At 42.6% G+C, this 18,030-nt stretch overlaps 2 protein-coding genes across 12 annotated transcripts in view; one reads left to right on the plus strand and one right to left on the minus strand.

Moving 5' to 3' along the window:
• The first annotated feature begins 3,901 nt into the window (after positions 1-3,901).
• Positions 3,902-7,634, plus strand: tmem106c (transmembrane protein 106C). 8 transcript variants are annotated; one of them, XM_037246032.1, is made up of 8 exons: positions 3,902-4,002; positions 4,336-4,620; positions 5,085-5,148; positions 5,231-5,390; positions 5,642-5,782; positions 5,880-5,929; positions 6,200-6,253; positions 6,765-7,634. In XM_037246032.1, exons 2-8 carry the CDS (start codon positions 4,407-4,409, stop codon positions 6,856-6,858), a joined length of 777 nt encoding a protein of 258 aa, XP_037101927.1. In that variant the 5' UTR covers positions 3,902-4,002; positions 4,336-4,406; the 3' UTR covers positions 6,859-7,634. The 8 variants fall into 8 exon arrangements, with proteins under 8 accessions (XP_037101927.1, XP_037101929.1, XP_037101925.1 ...); XM_037246034.1 differs by having other exon boundaries at positions 3,990-4,006; positions 4,359-4,620; XM_037246030.1 differs by lacking the exon at positions 3,902-4,002 and adding an exon at positions 4,018-4,101.
• Positions 7,635-7,712: 78 nt separating this feature from the next.
• Positions 7,713-18,030, minus strand: part of tns2a (tensin 2a) — a 40,937-nt gene continuing 30,619 nt past the window's right edge. For 2 of the 4 annotated variants that reach the window (XM_037246022.1, XM_037246025.1), the window contains exons 16-28: positions 17,499-17,564; positions 16,848-16,964; positions 14,895-16,421; positions 14,653-14,818; positions 12,767-13,923; positions 12,226-12,357; positions 11,947-12,042; positions 11,794-11,871; positions 11,578-11,655; positions 11,151-11,319; positions 10,376-10,444; positions 10,030-10,059; positions 7,713-9,166 (exon numbers count right to left, since the gene is read on the minus strand). In XM_037246022.1, coding sequence (XP_037101917.1) covers positions 9,028-9,166; positions 10,030-10,059; positions 10,376-10,444; positions 11,151-11,319; positions 11,578-11,655; positions 11,794-11,871; positions 11,947-12,042; positions 12,226-12,357; positions 12,767-13,923; positions 14,653-14,818; positions 14,895-16,421; positions 16,848-16,964; positions 17,499-17,564 — 3,824 coding nt within the window. In that variant the 3' untranslated portion in view covers positions 7,713-9,027. The remainder of the gene's footprint in view (positions 9,167-10,029; positions 10,060-10,375; positions 10,445-11,150; positions 11,320-11,577; positions 11,656-11,793; positions 11,872-11,946; positions 12,043-12,225; positions 12,358-12,766; positions 13,924-14,652; positions 14,819-14,894; positions 16,422-16,847; positions 16,965-17,498; positions 17,565-18,030) is intronic. The other 2 variants (XM_037246023.1, XM_037246024.1) reach the window with 2 other exon arrangements.

Genomic DNA, 18,030 nt, shown 5'->3' on the forward strand with positions numbered 1-18,030 from the left:
GTTGTGGGTTCAAACCCCGGCCGGGTCATACCAAAGACTATAAAAATGGGACCCATTGCCTCCCTGCTTGGCACTCAGCATTAAGGGTTGGAATTGGGGGGTTAGATCACCAACTGATTCCCGAGCGCGGCACCGCTGCTGCTCACTGCTCCCCTCTCCCCCAGGGGATGGATTAAAATCACACGGGGATGGGTTAAATGCAGAGGACAAATTTCACCACACCCAGGTGTGTGTGTGACGATCATTGGGACTTTAATCTTTAATCTTTAATCTTTTTAAAATATAGAAGTTGAATACGTTTTATTTTACCAAAAGAATCACTTTCAAATGATAAGAACTCCCGTTACTCGACGTTTTCTTTGTTAAACTCATTTGGTACATCTCAATGCTAACAAGAAATCACATACAGTATAACTTGACAGTTCATCATAATTTAGAAGCTTGCATTTATGACTGTACTGGTCATCTGTGCCAGACCTTTTTGGTTTTATTTTCTTTTATGCAACCATAAATCAGATTTTGTTTTGTTTATGCAAGAGAAGTGGGGGTGCTAGTTATGTAATGGCATGTTCTGTGGTACATTAAATAACTGTCCCATCAGTGAGTGGTACAGGAAACATGTGGTTTTAAATTTATTATCTCAAAATATTTGCCCAGATTTTACGATGCATCCCGCAAGGCTGAAAGGCCGATTCTGATTGGTCAGAATTACTTGGCACATGCCCAGTTTGAAATTCAAGTGATACTTCCTGGGACAAAACTCATAGGGTCGCTGGTTGCTGGACCCTATCTCAGCTGACTTCAGGCCAAAGTAAGACTGGTCACCAGTCAGTCGCAAGCTAGGGCACATATAAAGACCATCACTGAGTAGGAACTATTCGGGTAATTGTCTAATGATCAATACTTTTCAACTTCTTTGCAAAGTCTGCCGGACTGAAAGGATGTGAAAGGTTTAATGTGAGTTAAGCTCTGGGCCTGCCAGCTGTGGGACTGTGGAAAAAAAGAACATGAATAAAGCGAGTGTTACATAACATAATTTCATAATTGCAGACGCTAACTCGAGCATTTACCTGACAGTTTAGTAAGAGAAGTGAAATTGTTCGTGTTTAAGATGGGTAAAAATGATTTGGCAAAGTCTGCAAGTTGTTTGTGAATTCTGTATCATTGCAACCATAACAATGAAAAAGTTGTAATGTTAAGAACTCTGTGTGTGTGTTTGCGTGCAATTTTCCCTAAGTTGGAAGGTCCATGCAAATGTCCTGAAAAATTCTTCCAAAGTTTTATAAAAACTCATTCACTGAGTCACTTGTTCTGAATGTTTGCAGACAGGCAGTAGACAATAAGGTTCTTTCACTGTAAGGCCCGGTTGGCTGACGGGGACCAACTGCGGTTTGGTGGAGCTAAATGTCTGAAAAGTTTCCAGGAAACCACACGGAGGAAGCACACGTTCAAACAGATTTATTGAGAAGTGACATGGCGTCCCTTCACTCGTTCATTGGCTCAACCAGTCCAACACATCATCAGGTTTCCATTATATCGTCACTGTAATTAAAAAAACAAAACAAAAAAAATACCGTCTATACAAATGAACTAGCAGATGTTAACTTGAGAAGAATTTAATTGTTATGTGATGAAGGCAGCTTTGTCACCACAACATTTTAATCTGTTTTACGTTTTGCAAGCGAATGTTTGTGTTAAATTTCGTCTCCACACACAACTTCAACACTGCTCAGAGAAAAATGACAGGGTGAAAACCACAGTGGAAAATATCCACACGCACACAGAAAGCCTGCTGCCAAAACAGTGATTTATGTCCATTCATCTTCTTTCCAAGCTCCATGTGTCTTACACGCCTGCTGCTTACTTACACACCAGTGAGTTCTCCTAAAAATTCAGCAGCGTACTGCTGGAAAAGTAAGAAGAAAAAAAACTGGACCACTTATACAACGTATGCTTTGTGGTTGCTGCAATCTTTCAAGTTACATGCTATTTACATTAGCATCTGTTGGGTGAAATTATCGTGTATACTATAACTTTAACATTGTAATTTATTTAAGTACCAGTACTGTGGACTAATTTCCTACATTACAGTATTTTGGTCTTTTGTGGTCATCATTGCATTTTTTGTCTTTTGCCATCACCGTTGTTGTGCACACAAAAAAAGACAAGGCAAAACACATTTTCACCTCCATTTCAAGTTGTGGGCCTTTAAAGACATATTTTTGCAAAGTTGTCAATAATGACTCCTGGTTTTCACAATTTCAGTATGTATAGGTACTTGTAACAGTTTTGCTTAGTGGAGACATTTTTCCCATTTATAATATTTGCTTTGGCTCAATTACTCTGAACTGCAAGAGACTTTCAACTCTGCTACTATACTGGCAAATGGACAGTATTCCACTCCGGTCAGACAAGCTTGACAACGTTGCCCTTTCAGTGTACTAAATAACCTAAATAACGCTACTGTGAAGGCTGTTTGTCGAGAGCTGTAAAACACATTTCTATTTGTACTTTCCCCACATGCTTCACACTCTCGCATGCACAGACACACAGACAAACGCTGTGAATGTGACTGCACTCTCTGACCAAAACTGCATAAAATGGCAAAACAGTTTAATTAAAATAAATTGTGTGTGCGTGTGTGTGTTTGTGTGTGTGTGTGCGTGTGTGTGTGTATATATTATTTTAATTGTGACATTATGCACATCCTTTTGTGTATACCTAATTACGTAAAATGCATGCATATAGTTTATCATGCTGAATTTCTTTGCAGACACTGCCCCCTTGTGCTGATTCTCCGATTCTAGGAAGTAGCGTCTCCTAAATATTCAAACGTATGCCAGGAGTAGGCAAAACTTTGTGCTCTGTGGTCACATCTCATTTTTAATCAAAAATGTGTGTGTAAAATACGTAAGGGAGTTCATCCACAAATTCAAACAACCATTCATTACCATTTATAAAATGCATTATTTACAATTGTTATGATGACAATTACTAAATAGAATATGTAATAAAATTAATTCAATGTTGATTACTCAAGGGGCAGTTCTTAGGTAGAAGTTTAGGATTGCAAAATCCTGGTCAGGGAAGATACATTTCTCTGTTTTGTACATTTGTTGCCACATTTATGAAATAGAAGCATAATAGTTTTGTGGAAAGTAGGCGACTAACCCATCACATCTAGAAGCAGCAGATGAGGAATTGTATTAATTGTATTATAACCACTATAAGTCCATTCTGGCAGTTTTTGGCACCATACTGAGGCAGTTTGACACATCAATGAATCATCTGTATCATAAAGAATATCTATTCACATTTTTTATTATGTTTTACAAAGTACAGTAATCCCTCGATATTTTGCTGGGGTTACGTTCTGAAAAGAACCCGTGATAGGTGAAATCCGTGAAGTAGAAACCTTTATTTTTACCATTATTATGAAGGTATAACATTGAAACCAAAGAACAAAACTTGTTTTCAGGCCCAGGCATTTGTTTAACAAAGAGAAGTAAACATTTTCTTCCAGATAACTACAGTAAAACAATTATTTTAATCACCAGTATGTACTATATAGTGCGCTTCTGCGGCCTGACTCCGCTCTGTAGTGTCTTTTTCATCTGAATGCACTGTGGGGAAAAAATCCGTGAAGCAGCGAGGCCGTGAAAGGTGAACCATGATATAGCGAGGGATTACTGTACGTATATCAAAAGAAGTAACGGTATCGGAACCTAGTATCGGCGAGCCTGACGAGCGAATACTCGTAAAGGTATCGGTCTGAAAACAACTGGTATGGAACATCTCAAATGGCAACGTTCAAGTTCAACGAAGTGATTTCTACAACTGTTTAAAGAAGGCTCATGCAAGCTGTTATCATATCTATAAATTAAAATATGGTAACATCCACTACACACTTCCACGTTGTTCATGAGGCTGTCTTAAAAACAAGACGTCACGGCACTGGAAACGTCTGGACGCCAAACAATGGACGACTGACAATTGGCAAACGTACGTAAGTTACATGAAAGCACCATGACAAAATGAAATTGCCGGAAACGGCTCGACTGCTCTGTCGTGCTGGTGCTGTGATGGAATCAAACTGAGAGGGTAAACGCTTTGATTGTTTACACTTCTTACCGGTATAGTTAGTAAACATTATAGTTGGCGATTAGTGTTTGATTGACTGCGATTTTTTTATTTTTTTTGCTACGTTTGATTTGCGTCTGATTGACTGCTCATGTCCTGATGGTGGTTGACAGGTTGCAGCTATCTATCTACTCTTAATTCCGCAGTACGCTTAAAGCAATGAAACCTAACACATGTTGTCGTTTGTGAACAAAGATCTCGTTGTCACCAACCTGCAGACGAAGAGACACAAACCAGGCATTGACAGCGGAGGCAAGCTGTCCGCCATGGGGAGCGCTTTCTCTCGCGGACTGTCTATCCTGCAGGAGAGGCTGAAGACCCCCGGGCGGCAGGGCGAGGAGACCCAGAAAGACACCGACGATGACTCATTGGATGGACTTGTCAGGAGGGAAGATATCGCCCAATTTCCTTACGTGGAATTCACCGGCAGAGACAGCATAACTTGTCCAGCTTGTCAAGGAAGTGGACGCATACCATCGGGTTAGTAAAACGGGTGCATGTCAGATTCGCCTTTGCATACGAGTTGTTAGCATACTTGAGTTGTTGATGTGACTTCCGCTTATTATGTGCAAGAATACGATTTTTAAACTATTTTTATCCCCTGTGTTGGAAAACACACTTGGAGCCCCAAGTGACTTCACTTATGCTGGCAGTTATGTGCATCATCTAAATGCACCTTCACCCTATTTGCAGTGAACTGTGGGCTCCACTATTTGAACTGACTCTGCAGATCTAGGTTCCCTACTGTGCTGAAATCATGGAGCGTCTCTCACATGAGCATTGGTGCCCCCCCCCCCCCCCCCCCCCACTCTTTCTTGCCCAACCGACCAGTCTCATGGAGAAGTTAAAAGATTTGCAGCACATCTAGGAAACAGCAGTTTATTAAGTCAATGCAATTTACTGTTTTTAGCCTTTTGCATGAGAGATTGTCTCTCCCCCAATAGGTCAAGTCAATGAACTGGTTGCATTGATTCCATATAGCGACCAAAGGCTTCAGCCTCAAAGAACGTAAGTCATGAGTGCACGCACTACAATACCCAGCATGTCACGTTTGTGTTCTAACCTAACGTACAAACTGTCATCATCACAGCAAACTCTACGTGGTCCTGTCCGTCGTGCTGTGTTTCCTTGCCTCCATGCTGGTGGCGTTCTTCCTTTTCCCGCGATCGGTGATTGTGCTGGATGATGGGATACATGCTGTGAAGGTGCACTTTGAGCCCACGACCTACAACGTCCAGATGAACTTAACGGTGTGTGCTTCGTCGGGCTGCATGCCCTGACCGCTACCTCGCGTTTTACACAATTACATGGACAACTTCAACAAATTGCTAATGCTAATCTGCAATAACACTACAGCTCTGCTTATCCTTTGGTTATTTCTATCTGGATAAATTCTGCCAATTATGCAAATTAGCCAGACTTTTTCTGTGTATTCCAGGGTTCTCTTTACAGTTGTCAAGTGTAACTCATTCATACTCAACTCATTCGATCTCCCTTTCAGAGCACACTGAACATCAGCAACCCAAACTTTTTCTCAGTGCTGGTGCAGAGTATCAACTGCCAGGTGCTCTACATGAAGAAGGTGATCGGTATGCATCAGCTTAATGTTGCCACCACCATTTCACCACTTAGTGAGCGTCAGGTACGTTGTCATGAAGACATAGCCAACATACGTATGTGGCTATGAAATCCTTCCTCTCTCTGCCTGCTGGATTTTACTCCGCTTCATTGTTGTACAGGTGAACTTCACGGTCAGCGTGGAGATTGGCAACAGTGCACCGTATGTCTAGTAAGTGTCAAGTTGAGGGATAGTAGAAGTGTTTCTCATTTAAAGTTTTTTTTTTTTTCTTCTTCTCACAAAAATGCTTACTGAGTTCGCAAATGCTCTCATTTGAAGAATGAAAAAAGGAAACTTCATTATTTTACACTAGTGAATAAAATGACACGTGTAATTTGAGGGCTTGATGACAAAGTGCTGCCTGCATCAGTTAAAAATACAAATCATGCTTTCATTTTAGTTTTATTAAATTAATCAAATTGTCTTCATGTATCTTTTCAGTGCCTTCTGCACCATGCGCAGTATCAAGGTCCACAAGATCCTTGTTTTTATGCAGTAAGTATGTCTACATTCAGGTTAAACAAAGTTTATTTATATAGCCCTTAATCACAGAAATGTCTCAGAAATATTACAACAGTGGAAACACAATCCATTCCGGAATACTGTTAGCCTCGTGTTTTTTTGCATTTAGATTTAAGTTCTTTATATATATAAAAAATGGAAATTGACTTAATCTGTCACCATCATTATTACAAGCAATTTTAATTGGCTTTCTTAACAAGGGTAGAAACGTGTTTGTCGTGTACGTTCACATTAATTGTCTTCTATTATTGATGACTTAACTGGCAAACATAATAGTGAGAGGCCAGTATAGACATGCACCACCTTTGTTCTGGTTAAATGATCATCATATTTATCCTCTTTGACATCACAATAAACAGACATTTCATAATATATCGGTCAAAGTGCTATTCACATAACTTAGAAGGCACAGTTGGAGAGTAAAAATAATGGTTGTGTCCTAGCATGATAGCTGTGTGTCTTCTATTCTTGCCTGTGTTTTCAGAACCTCCGTGAAAACATCACACCTGGTGCGAACATCCCAAAACAGCCTGGAAGCGTATCACTACGTCGACTGTGCCTTTGTGCCCTCCAGCTAAGTCTAGTTACTACAGCAATGGGTAGCAATGTTCTCTGAAGTGTTGGTCAAAGGTTGCACAATATCTGGTTTGAGGACCAAACTGCCTCTTGAATTGAGCAGCTTCCTAACGAAGGCTACGTGTTGATTTTTATTTAAAGGATTCAGGTACCAGAAAGCATTTTCAAACCTATGTCAAAGCACTCACAATGGAATTGCAGTGTCGTAGCCACATATAAGCTTTTTAAGGGAGCATGTATTTACTTATTATTTTTGCTGCTACATTTAACACCGTGCCATTGACCGAAAATTTTGTTGCAAACTATAATGTTTAACTAGACCTTTTTGTAAAAAAAAGTTGTGGGCTTGCAGTTTCAAGGGCAAACGTTATTGCAAAGCAAAAGTGCCTTGGAAATTCTGTGTATGGCTACAAAGGTTACTCCTGCTGCATTCTTTAATGAAGCCCAAAAAAAATTTTCACCTATCGTGCACATGAATATTTTTGATTAGGAAAAAGTGAAGCTACACGCCTGCGTTTGAACAGTTTTGGATGGCGCAAGGCAAGTGTGTACAACATTATGAGCCAATCACACTGGAGAGGGAATCTGTATGCATGTTTGACTTGAATCCTTTCTTGCTTATCAGAATCTCTGTAAAGATTTCTAGTTGTCTGTTGTTGATTTTTGAAGTTATTTGTAAAATTTTGCTTTCTCTGACTAATACATTTTAGCAGATGTTTTAAAATAACGACTGTGTGTTCTAAGGCTAAAGAAGCATTAAAGGAAATGTGAATAAAAACTAATAATGTGAACTTTCTTCACTCTTTTTTTCCACAACCCTGCACCACAAATTAAAATAACCAGTGGCACAAGATTGTAAGGTACCACATTATCACTTTATTCTATTTTCTGAATACAAAAGAGCAGAATATCCTTTTCAGACAAAACTTTCCTTTTGTTATGTCTCATACATGGTCCTATAGCTGCATGTGAAAATATATTACTACATAATATAGTGCTTGACATGGCGATATCATACAGAGACCACAATATATTATCGCTGTAATAAACAATGTTTTTTTTTTTTATGAAGGCAACACGCTAAAATAAATGCATAGCAGACCTACAAGGAGCAGTTAAGTACAAAAATATAGCTGGATAAAAAGCTTATTAATTCATACAAGAGTGCTTCATCTTTGGTTAAGTACATTTTTGGTCTCCATGTGAAAATGATCTTCAATACAACAAGAGTACGATAACACTGTACGTTCTTCCTCACGTCTCCTTTTCCTGCTTCACTTGCGTTACTTTAGTTAACGACACTTGGTCGACGAAATACTTTCAAACTGCCTCCGACTCGCACGGTTAAAAAGTTAACATTCTTGTTAACGCTCAGCAGTCTCAAACATGTCACCAACGATTTATGAGTTGGGGGAATGTAACAAGATTGTCGTTAATGATCATGTGAGTTACCCTTCATATGTGACGTGACACTAGACCTCATCAGATCTTTGGTCTTTAGATTTTAAATGTCAGCTGGGACGTATTCAAAGTTTGTGATGCTACAAATCATCTACATCTGGTCTCACACAGCTGGTTCATTCGGTTTTCAACTTGCAGCATAATCCGATTATGCAAATTTCAATAACTAGTTGTTTACATATGATGTTTCTGCCCTAGAATGTACTGGACTATACAAAACATAAATTGGTAATTGTAGCCAAAAAGTATGGATTACAACTTCTGACCTTACTTCATCAACTCTGGATTTTTCAGTATATCGGCACCTAGAGAATTTAGTAATGACAGACTTTGATGTGATCCATTCAACCCCACATGGCATCTCAGCAGGTTATCAGGGCTGCTTTGCGTTGCCATGGTGAGTGAATAGACTTTTATTTTAGTGATGCCAGGTGCTGATCAAATAGAACTTTCAATATTAGAGCATGTGTGTTTTGGTCTTTTTGTAACAGTTCCTCTGAGGTTTGTTTGTTTGTTTGTTTGTTTGTTTAGAATTGCAAGGTGCGTCAGATCAAATGCTTTTGGAGGTTACTCGGCCCTTTGGAATCGAGATACAACATACTTCATTTTGGTGAAAAAATGTCACATGCCCTTGAGTCCGATTAGCTCCTTAACGAGCGAATCTCAACACAGGGGTTAGGATTCAAGCTCACAACAAAAGCAGTTCCTCTCTACCGGCGCTGTGACAACATGACCTTGTTGATGAAGTTGACGATGGCACAGGCTGGTTGTTCCGGGTCCAGCTCGGCAAACAGGTGGCAGACGTTCTCCGCCAAGCTGCCCGGTTTCTTGGCTACGAAACCGAAAACTCTGGGGGAGAGGATTATGAAGTGCACAAGCCAGTAAGGATTTGGTCAACTGGTCTCATCAATCACACCAGGGTTTCCTAAACTTTTTCTGCCCAATAATTAGAAATGTGGTTTCCATCCCTGCTCATCAAATAACAATCTAATGAGAGTAATCACTCATATTGTTGCTGGGGGTATTGTAACTGTGTCGCTATAAAACTGAGAAATACTGTACAGATCATAACGAACATGGCACACGTGAAATAAAAAGCTTTACCAAAACAATTTGCTTGCTTGATCAATAAAACAGCTTCGAATTTTGCTTGATACCATGCAGCCGCTACTCTGATACACCAAAATGGACAAAAATATTGAGACCCACAATTTCAATTCCCATTAAATATCATTTCAGGCATTTTCATATGAATGCTTTTTTTTTGCTACCTAGGAAAGCATACCTACATGCTGCAAATATGAAGTACCGTAATTTTCGGACTATAAGTCGCGGTTTTTTCATAGTTTGTGTGGGGGGGCGACTTATACTCAGGAGCGACTTATATACATATATATGTTTTTTTTCACTTTTTTGGGCATTTTATGGCTGGTGCGACTTATACTCCGGTGCGACTTATAGTCCGAAAATTACGGTAAATGAAAAGAAGTTACACTTCCTCTCCAGAGGTATTGAAGTGTAGCATGAGACAGGGTGAGTTTGCCCAAGCTAGCAAAGAAAGCACACCAGCTAGTAAAATTGGCTTAATCAGTATATTTGCATTACTTAAGCTGTATTTATTTGCAGGCTATCCTGGTCCTTATCATTTACATTTATAAGGAAGCATACATGCTTTGTCACGCCAGTAACCAAACAAACAGCAGAGCACTTACTTAACAGTTGTGTTGTCTGAGTTAGTCCACCTATTCAAAGAGAAAGAGAGCAGGCTCAGGCAGCTGCAGGCAGCATGCTCACACACACCAACACACGCGCGCACGCACGCACACACACACACACACACACACACACACACACACACACACACACACACACACACACACACACACGCACACGCACACTCACTCATGCATAAAAGCGCTCAAATCCAGCATTGCACATAAAACCATGCAAGGATCACAGCAACAGATGCAGCCAAGTGATCCAGGGTGCAATCGGCGGATTTTCTGTTAGTTTCAATACTAACTGCAGCTAGACAATAACAATCTTTGGCTGGCCCACCTCCTGTCCTTTGGGTCAAGGCTACTGAAGGTTACGCTGTTCACTGCATAATGTCTGCGGAAGAAAACCCTAGAACAAGACAGACAGAACATCATTGAAGAAATTTGAGAATATGGCTTAATGCACTGGAAATCAAACAAGTCACTGGCTAATTTAATTGACGTTATTCATCCATCCATCCATCCATTTCCTTTAGCACTTCTCATTATGATTGAGGGTGACCAGAGCCTATGACAGCAGACTTTGGGTGTGATAAAATTGATGAGGGAAATTTCAGATAGCGGTTCAGATACTACACCTGACATACCGCTCTACGTAACCCTTGCCAGGAGGCATATAAGTAATCCAAGTTAATATTAAAATGAAATATTCAGGCGGCTCGGTGGGGCACTGGCTAGCACGTCCGCCTCACAGTAAGGAGGGTGCGGGTTCGATTCCACCTCCGGCCCTCCCTGTGTGGAGTTTGCATGTTCTCCCCGTGTCCGCGTGGGTTTTCTCCGGGCACTCCGGTTTCCTCCCACATCCCCGAAAACATGCTTGGTAGGCCGAGTGAGCGCTCCAAATTGCCCCTAGGTGTGAGTGCGTGTGCGGATGGTTGTTCGTCTCTGTGTGCCCTGCGATTGGCTGGCAACCGGTTCAGGGTGTCCCCCGCCTACTGCCCGATGACAGCTGGGATAGGCTCCAGCAAGCCCGCGACCCCCGTGGGGATACAGCGGTACAGAAAATGGATGGATGGATATTCTAAGGATATAAGATATTTCGTGACATTTTGTACCTGCGCTGGCTGTCGGTCAATGTGATGCCCTGCGACGTCACTTTGAACTGGACAACGGTGGCAGCGGAACGCGGGTTGCGACCAAGTGTGGCGTCTGTTGCTTTGGCAATGGCCTGAGGGCCAGTCAGAGACTCAGTTTCCACGGAGTTCAGGTAGAGGACGTTACAGGCTGAGGGACGAGAAGCAACATGAGTGAAAACACAATAGATGCACCTTGCAGAGAATTTGTTTCTCCCATTTTTACATTTAGGGTTGGGTATAATATTAATTGGAAAGTCATGAGCTTGATCACGTAAAAAAGGAAACTCCAAAGTCACGACTGTAATCAGTAATATTAACACAAAATAGTTTTATCGGTCCATATTTTAACTTCCTGTAAGTGTATTGCTGATATACTTGTAGTTTATGTGGAGATCGGTCAACTCACCTGCTCCTTGTTTGAGCAGGTCAGCGGCAGTGCTGATGTTACTAACAGGCTGAACCTCTGGCACATCTCCTATCAGATCTGACAACATGCAGAAACACAATTATTCAATACAAATTAAGCAATATATACACTTGAAATATTTTTATTTTATTTCAATTACTTTCATGAGATGTTTATTACACGTGCAATAGATGTGATGAATGCATGAATGCTGACCTTTTTCAAGGATCTTCAGAGCACAGGGCAAAGAGATGGGTGTGATGGAGTGTTGATAGACTAATGCAGAAAGACTCCCTAAAAATTAAAACATCTCATGTTGACTCTTCATATGTGGTATTGAAAGTATTTTTCCTTGACAAAAAGGCCTACCAAAGTAGGGCTCGTTCTGACAGCCTTTAATCTTGACTCCTCGAGGGCCTGTTTCTATGAGGAAGTGCCTCACCAAATGTTCCAGAGGGTCGCCTGCTGTCACAACAGAGGAAATAAATGATAGGCCTAAAATGTTGATAAAATAAAATCTTAATTTCGAAACATATTGTTTTATCGGTGTGTTAGACGTGAATGTGCCTCAAAGAGGCGGGTCTGGTGGGATGGCTTGTGATGTTGTGGGATAAGTGAGCAGTGTACATGTACGTATTTATTCATTACCTTTGCTGCTATGCTGGCTGACATTAGGAGGAGGTGTTGCCACCTTCAGTGCCAGGCCGTAGGCCCCTTGGAAGGAATTACTATCCCTGATCAGAAAGGTCCCGGGCTCTCTCTCTTTCAAAGCAACAATTGCTACAATCAAGCAGAACCAAAAAAATGTTACAGTTTTGATGTAGGGAGTGTCACACCATAGCAATTTTGTTCATTTTAAAGATTTCCTAAATGTCAGAAAACACAGAATTAGCTGCTCCAGAAGTAGCTGCTATTTGTAACTCCCTAATGCTATTCTGGTTACCATGGTAACCAAAGCCCACTGCACTTGTCGAACAGGGCTGAATGGATAGTGATTATTTAAGTGAAACAGAACTATATATGCATAAGATTTCTTCTTTAAAATATTGCCTGTCCAGTCAACAAAGGTAGTGTGATTGGGACTAGTTCCTATTTCTTTTTTATGAGAAAAATCTTAATTGTTTGATGAACTTCTCAGAATGCAATGTGTTGGTCCTCAGAGGGTCCTCTGTGGAGTTTCGAAACTTACCTTGTTCTCTAGAGATGCCTGGCTTATACCAGAACCTTGAACTGTCCTGGACAAACTTCACACTGACTCTGTTTCCAATCTCATGCTCCTCAGACCCAACATCACTTTGATGTTCACTAGGCGCAATTTCTCCTACGGTTGGTGAGAAGGTGACATGGTGCTGATGCTGAGTGTTGCCAGAGTGGCTCACACTTGCTTTCGGAGCCTGCGCTTCTTCAGTGGGTGACCAGGGTTGAGCGTGGCGTTTCTCCGGTAGGGGCGGCTGTGGGTGAGGAAGCGGGATGGAGATGGTGGAATAGTTGGAGACGGATATTTGATGAAGTTGTGGGGGGTGAACGGAGTTGTAGTGCCTCTTATTGATGTCTATAGCTGGATTGTGCTCATTTCCTGGGTAGGGATGGTGAGGGGGTCCGTGCTGGACAGGAATGTGGTTGTGATTGTGGAGGTCAGAGCCGCTCATCATCAACTTCCTACCCAGAGTGGCAAAGCCGGGAACGGGCCTATCTGAAATGGGGGATCCCTCCGTGTCGTTGGATGTGGACAGGATGGAAGACGGTGCAGGGGTTGGCATTGTGTGGGAAGTTGTACAGCTGCTGCTATGTTTGAGGGCTTCAGGGAGAGAACTCCTAGTTGGGGAAGAGCATCCATTAACCTGCGACGAGGGGCTGGCTACCGAGTTGGTGGCCTGGGTCTGGCTCGGAGGATGACACACCGCCTGAGTCGATGGGGAAGGCACCGTGGCAGCCTCAGACGGATGGGAGGTATCCAAAGTGGGTTGTTGGGGGTGGTGGGCTGGTGCAGGTGAGGTTTGCAGTGCAGATGAAGAGGGGTGGAGGGATCCCTGGTTTGACGCGGTTGTCGTCACAGAGTCCAAACAAGTGTTTTGTGTTGATGATGGTGCACCGTGGTTACAGTGCTGCTGCGACGGGGCGGTTGTCGAAGATGGAACAGTTGGTGCAGTGCAGTGGTTGTGCGTGTTTGTTTGAGTGAGTGAGGTTGTGTTTGACGGTTGGCTTTTCATTGGTGAGGTGCTTCTGGAGATCTCCGTGGACTCCGGGATGACGTTACCAGAAGAGTAGTGCCCATCCTGGGGCTGTGATGCCTCGTGGTCATTGGTGACTGTTTTCCGGATCCCGTACTCTCTCCCTGGACTGGGACTAAAATGTACGTATATGCATAATTATTAATGTTGGACATTATCATCAACATATACTTAAGTATAAATATCGGGACAAATGTTCATCACAACACAAACTTTAACGCTTAATTTTAAATCCAAGTGCAAATGTCAGGAAACATTTGAGATTGCTTCGTCACAAATCTACAGAAGAGGATTGTCAACGTGTACAAAACCATCGAGTTGCAGCAACAATTTTAACATCTTTTGCTCAGATGTTCAACACCTTTTTTGTTGTGCTGGAGCTGAGAAGGGCACATTTTTGGAATCAAACATTTGTGTAAAATGGGAAATTTGCAATCCAAGATTAATGTTCCAAATCCACCAAGGATTTTTTCATTGTCTCTACATTTGTCTCGATATGTTTGGATTGTTCAAACGGATTTTTCAAAGAATAGAATTATATTCTATATGGGAGCACATACTAGCCCGGCAAGTTCTGAAGCTAACGTGGATCAAGTTTCAACTGGATCCAATCCAGACAATACATTTGGAAGTTATTTAAATTTAACTCATGAGAAGGGGCTTCCCAAAACTGTTCCTACATAGTACATACACAGAAACGTGAAAGTAGTGTGATGAAAGGTTAGTAATATAGGATTCAGTTTATCTGAGTGCTTGTTGTTTGAATACAAACAACTCAATATTTGCAATCATACACTGTCTTGGATTTTGTCATCACAGAAAATCTATTGAATCAGGATAATACCTTTCCTGTGGACGTAGAGGACTGCTGGTATGGACGGGAGTGGACGGTCCAGACATGTCTGATGGAGTAGAACACGCACCGTGTCGCTCTCTGTGACCCCTTTTAAAGGAGCCATTGGTGATGTGGTCCCTCCAGCCCACGCTTTCACCAGAGTTACGAATGACATCTACACAATGACAAAATTCGGTCGCAATAAATAAAACAGCAATAAAATAATGTGCTAACTGAAAAGCGTGTCTCACCAGTGTTTGAGTCAGAGTTGTGTTGTGTGTCTCGATGGTGACGGTGGTGAGTGTGATTATGTTCAGATGACCCGTTGCTATGGCTACAGGGCCCCATCATGGAGGACGCAGGTGGCAACGGCGAAGTGGACTCAGACTGGTAGCCTGAGGCGTAGCCCCTGCTTTCAGACGGCGACGGCTGGTACGGTGAGCAGGGGCACGCCTGCCGGGGTGTTTGGTAGCCGCTGCTACTGCTGCTGTACTTGAGGTCAAGGTGGGAATGAGCGTGGGACCGTGACGCCTCTGGATAGGCAGGATGACATGATGGCAAAGGGTCAAAGTTGAAGGCAGGGAGATTGTGACCCTGTGGCCCATAGGAGGCCATGGTATCCCTCTTGTGCCAATAATCCGCCTCTCTCTCCCTCTCCCATTGGAGATCCTCTCTGTCTCGCTCCCAAGGAAGGGAGAACTCTCGGCCACGCCTCTCCCAATGACTCTCTGATCCTCCTCGAGCTAATTCTGCCTCCCTGGGTCTTCGTAACCCCGTCTGTTGAAGCTCAGCCTCTCTGTCCCAGTGATAGGCGTTGCCCCGATCAAGCCTCAGGCTGTGATAGGCTGCCGACGCCTCTTCTCTCCTGATGCTGCAGTCCCTGCAAGAGCAGCCAGGGGGCGGCAGACCTTCCATTAGCATTACTTCTTGATAGGGTGGGCTGGTGGAGGATTTAGGGTGGTGAGGGTGGGGATGGTGGTGGCTGTGAGCAAGAGGAGGAAGATGGTAGGGACTGTAATCATCCTCTCGGCAGAAGAGGCGAGCTGGTGCAGACAGCGGATAATGAGAATGATTGTGAAGGTCAAGTGAAGGGTAGGGGCAAAGATGACGTGACGAGGTAGCTTCCGAGCAGGAGTGGTGCAGGCAGTGTTGCTGGTTGCTCTGGCGATCCCACACCAAGTCTGGTGGTGGGAGGGACTGCTGGGGGTGTGGACTGTAGTGCTGGCACAGGTCCATGTGAGAGGGAGGAGCAGCTGAGTTGGAAATGGGAGGAGTCGCGCCATGGTGCCCATTGGTACCAGGAGCTCGGTCAAGGCAGTAACCGTTTGGCATTAGGAGGGTGCGGTCACACCCGGGTTCTGCGCAGCGCTGGGACCTGTATCCATCTCGGCAGGAACAGGACCGGCTGAGCCTCAGCGTCCCGGTTTGTTCCGAAGGTGACGAATCGCCGTCATCCAGAATGGCCGTCTCTCGCTCGGCATCCCTCCTTCCCTCAATGCCTCCAAGAAGACGCTCAAGCTCCTCTCGTTCTTGCCTGGTCGGAGGCGGTGGACGTAATGTCTCTTCATGGAGATCGGGATGGATGGAGGATTGGATGAAAGGGCTAGAGTGTGCCGAAAGAGCGGAATCAGAGCGATGAGAGAGGAATTGATCGGGTCTATCCTCTGCTCCAGGGCTGCTGCCATTGGTTGAAGAAAGAGAGCCAGAACTTGGACCCCGTCGCTTCTTTATCTGCGCATAGAGACTGCCATCGAGAGGACCTCTTGTGTGGGCAATATCTGTGACAGAAACACAGCACTTGGTTTATTACTCATAAAGTATAAACGATTGGAACCTGAAGGGGTAATCCCAAGTGATAAATAAAGTTGAGTCTAAGTCTAAGTCATGCTCTATGTGTTGGTAAAAGTCAGAATCAACTATTTCAGTCCACTACAAGCCAAGTGATAGTATTGACTTGAGTGCTCACATAATACATTCGGCGCTATTCCACTTTAGTTGTGTAGGAGCTGCTAACAGATATGTACGTATGTATAAACGTTTGCCAGCTGTCAAGTGAATTGAGAGGAAAATCTAAGTTGTAATTTTGCATCTTGATATTTGTTAATGGACTAACTCTTAACTTGAATGTCTTGCACTATTGTAGACACCATTTGTCAGCATTCGGTAGAAATAGCACTTTAAGTTGGCCTTTAAATATCTTTTACCCTCAAGACTGTCCTGGTATCGCTGGTTCAGGTTTTCGTAAGAATCCCAGCGAACTACAGGGTCAGCAGTGTTGTAATCGACAGTGACAGCTGGGTCATTTTTGTGGTACTCACGACCTGTGGAGAGATGTAACACTTGAGTTTAAACATTGAGTCAGTCGATATTGCCATATGAGTACGGAGTTAGTATTAAAAAGGGGCAGGGGGGGTGGAGTGGAAAGTAAAGATACATTGCCACAATGTCATACGATTTACTCATCTGCCAATGATAATAATAACCATCTCGATTAAATGTCCCGCAGTAGAAAAATCAGTCAAGTTCTAGTTTACTGTTCCAAATGTTACTATGAAGATCTGAATTAAACAGTCCCCCAAATATGCTAATATGGCAGGAAATTGCAGTGAACTATGACAACAAACAGGGTAGTACTTGAGCATGAAGAGGAACTTTTGATGTGGTTTGGGTTGGGAAGGTCAGCTGGGTTTTTTTTTATCCGCTGAGAATGACTTGATTCCGCACGTAATGCTTTGCTAATATAATCTTCCAATATTATTTGAGGTGCCTGTTTGGCTTTGACACTGACATTGATTTGTCTTGTGATTCTGAATCAGAGATGAACTGGAGATTATTATGTCAATGAGTGCACTGACCTTTGATCTTCTCAGGTCCAGAGGAAAAGACAAACTCCACTGTGGCATCCAATGGAAAACGTTCATCTAGGGGAGAAAACCAGGAAAAACATGCATAACTGCAAAGATAGAGCCATAAAGACCAGGAAGATTAGCGATTCAGATCATCGACACAACATCAGAACATTCACAGTAGATCATATCTCCTCATGATATCATAAATGTTGACAGTAGTCTGTAATTCAATTGTTTCCTCTAGTACAAACTAATATCTTCCACAGATGTGTTCTCAGTTGCATAAAACCACAAAAGTGTATTTAAGTACATCTGTGACACTTCATTGACTGTAACTTGGGGTCTACCCTTACCATACAATTTCTGTATTGTTCTATGCTGAACAAACGCAATCGGAGAACTGTTGAAACTGAGAAATTGTTTGGTAGTGGAAGACCCCAAGTGAACCCTGCTAACAATTTCTAATATACAGTACTCATTAGGGGTGCAACGGTACAACAGTCTGGGATTAATGTAATTAATAATGATTTCGACACTT

This window comes from Syngnathus acus, chromosome 2, assembly GCF_901709675.1.
Source record: "Syngnathus acus chromosome 2, fSynAcu1.2, whole genome shotgun sequence".
Classification (NCBI taxonomy): domain Eukaryota; kingdom Metazoa; phylum Chordata; class Actinopteri; order Syngnathiformes; family Syngnathidae; genus Syngnathus; species Syngnathus acus.

What these genes read in the sequence shown, in the direction of transcription:
- tmem106c (XM_037246026.1), top strand. Translation starts at nt 4,314, where the DNA reads ATGTTGTCGTTTGTGAACAAAGATCTCGTTGTCACCAACCTGCAGACG. An exon ending in ACGTCCAGATGAACTTAACG is followed by an intron (nt 5,391 to 5,641) that starts GTGTGTGCTTCG and finishes TCTCCCTTTCAG; the next exon opens with AGCACACTGAACATCAGCAA. An exon ending in AAGATCCTTGTTTTTATGCA is followed by an intron (nt 6,254 to 6,764) that starts GTAAGTATGTCT and finishes CTGTGTTTTCAG; the next exon opens with AACCTCCGTGAAAACATCAC.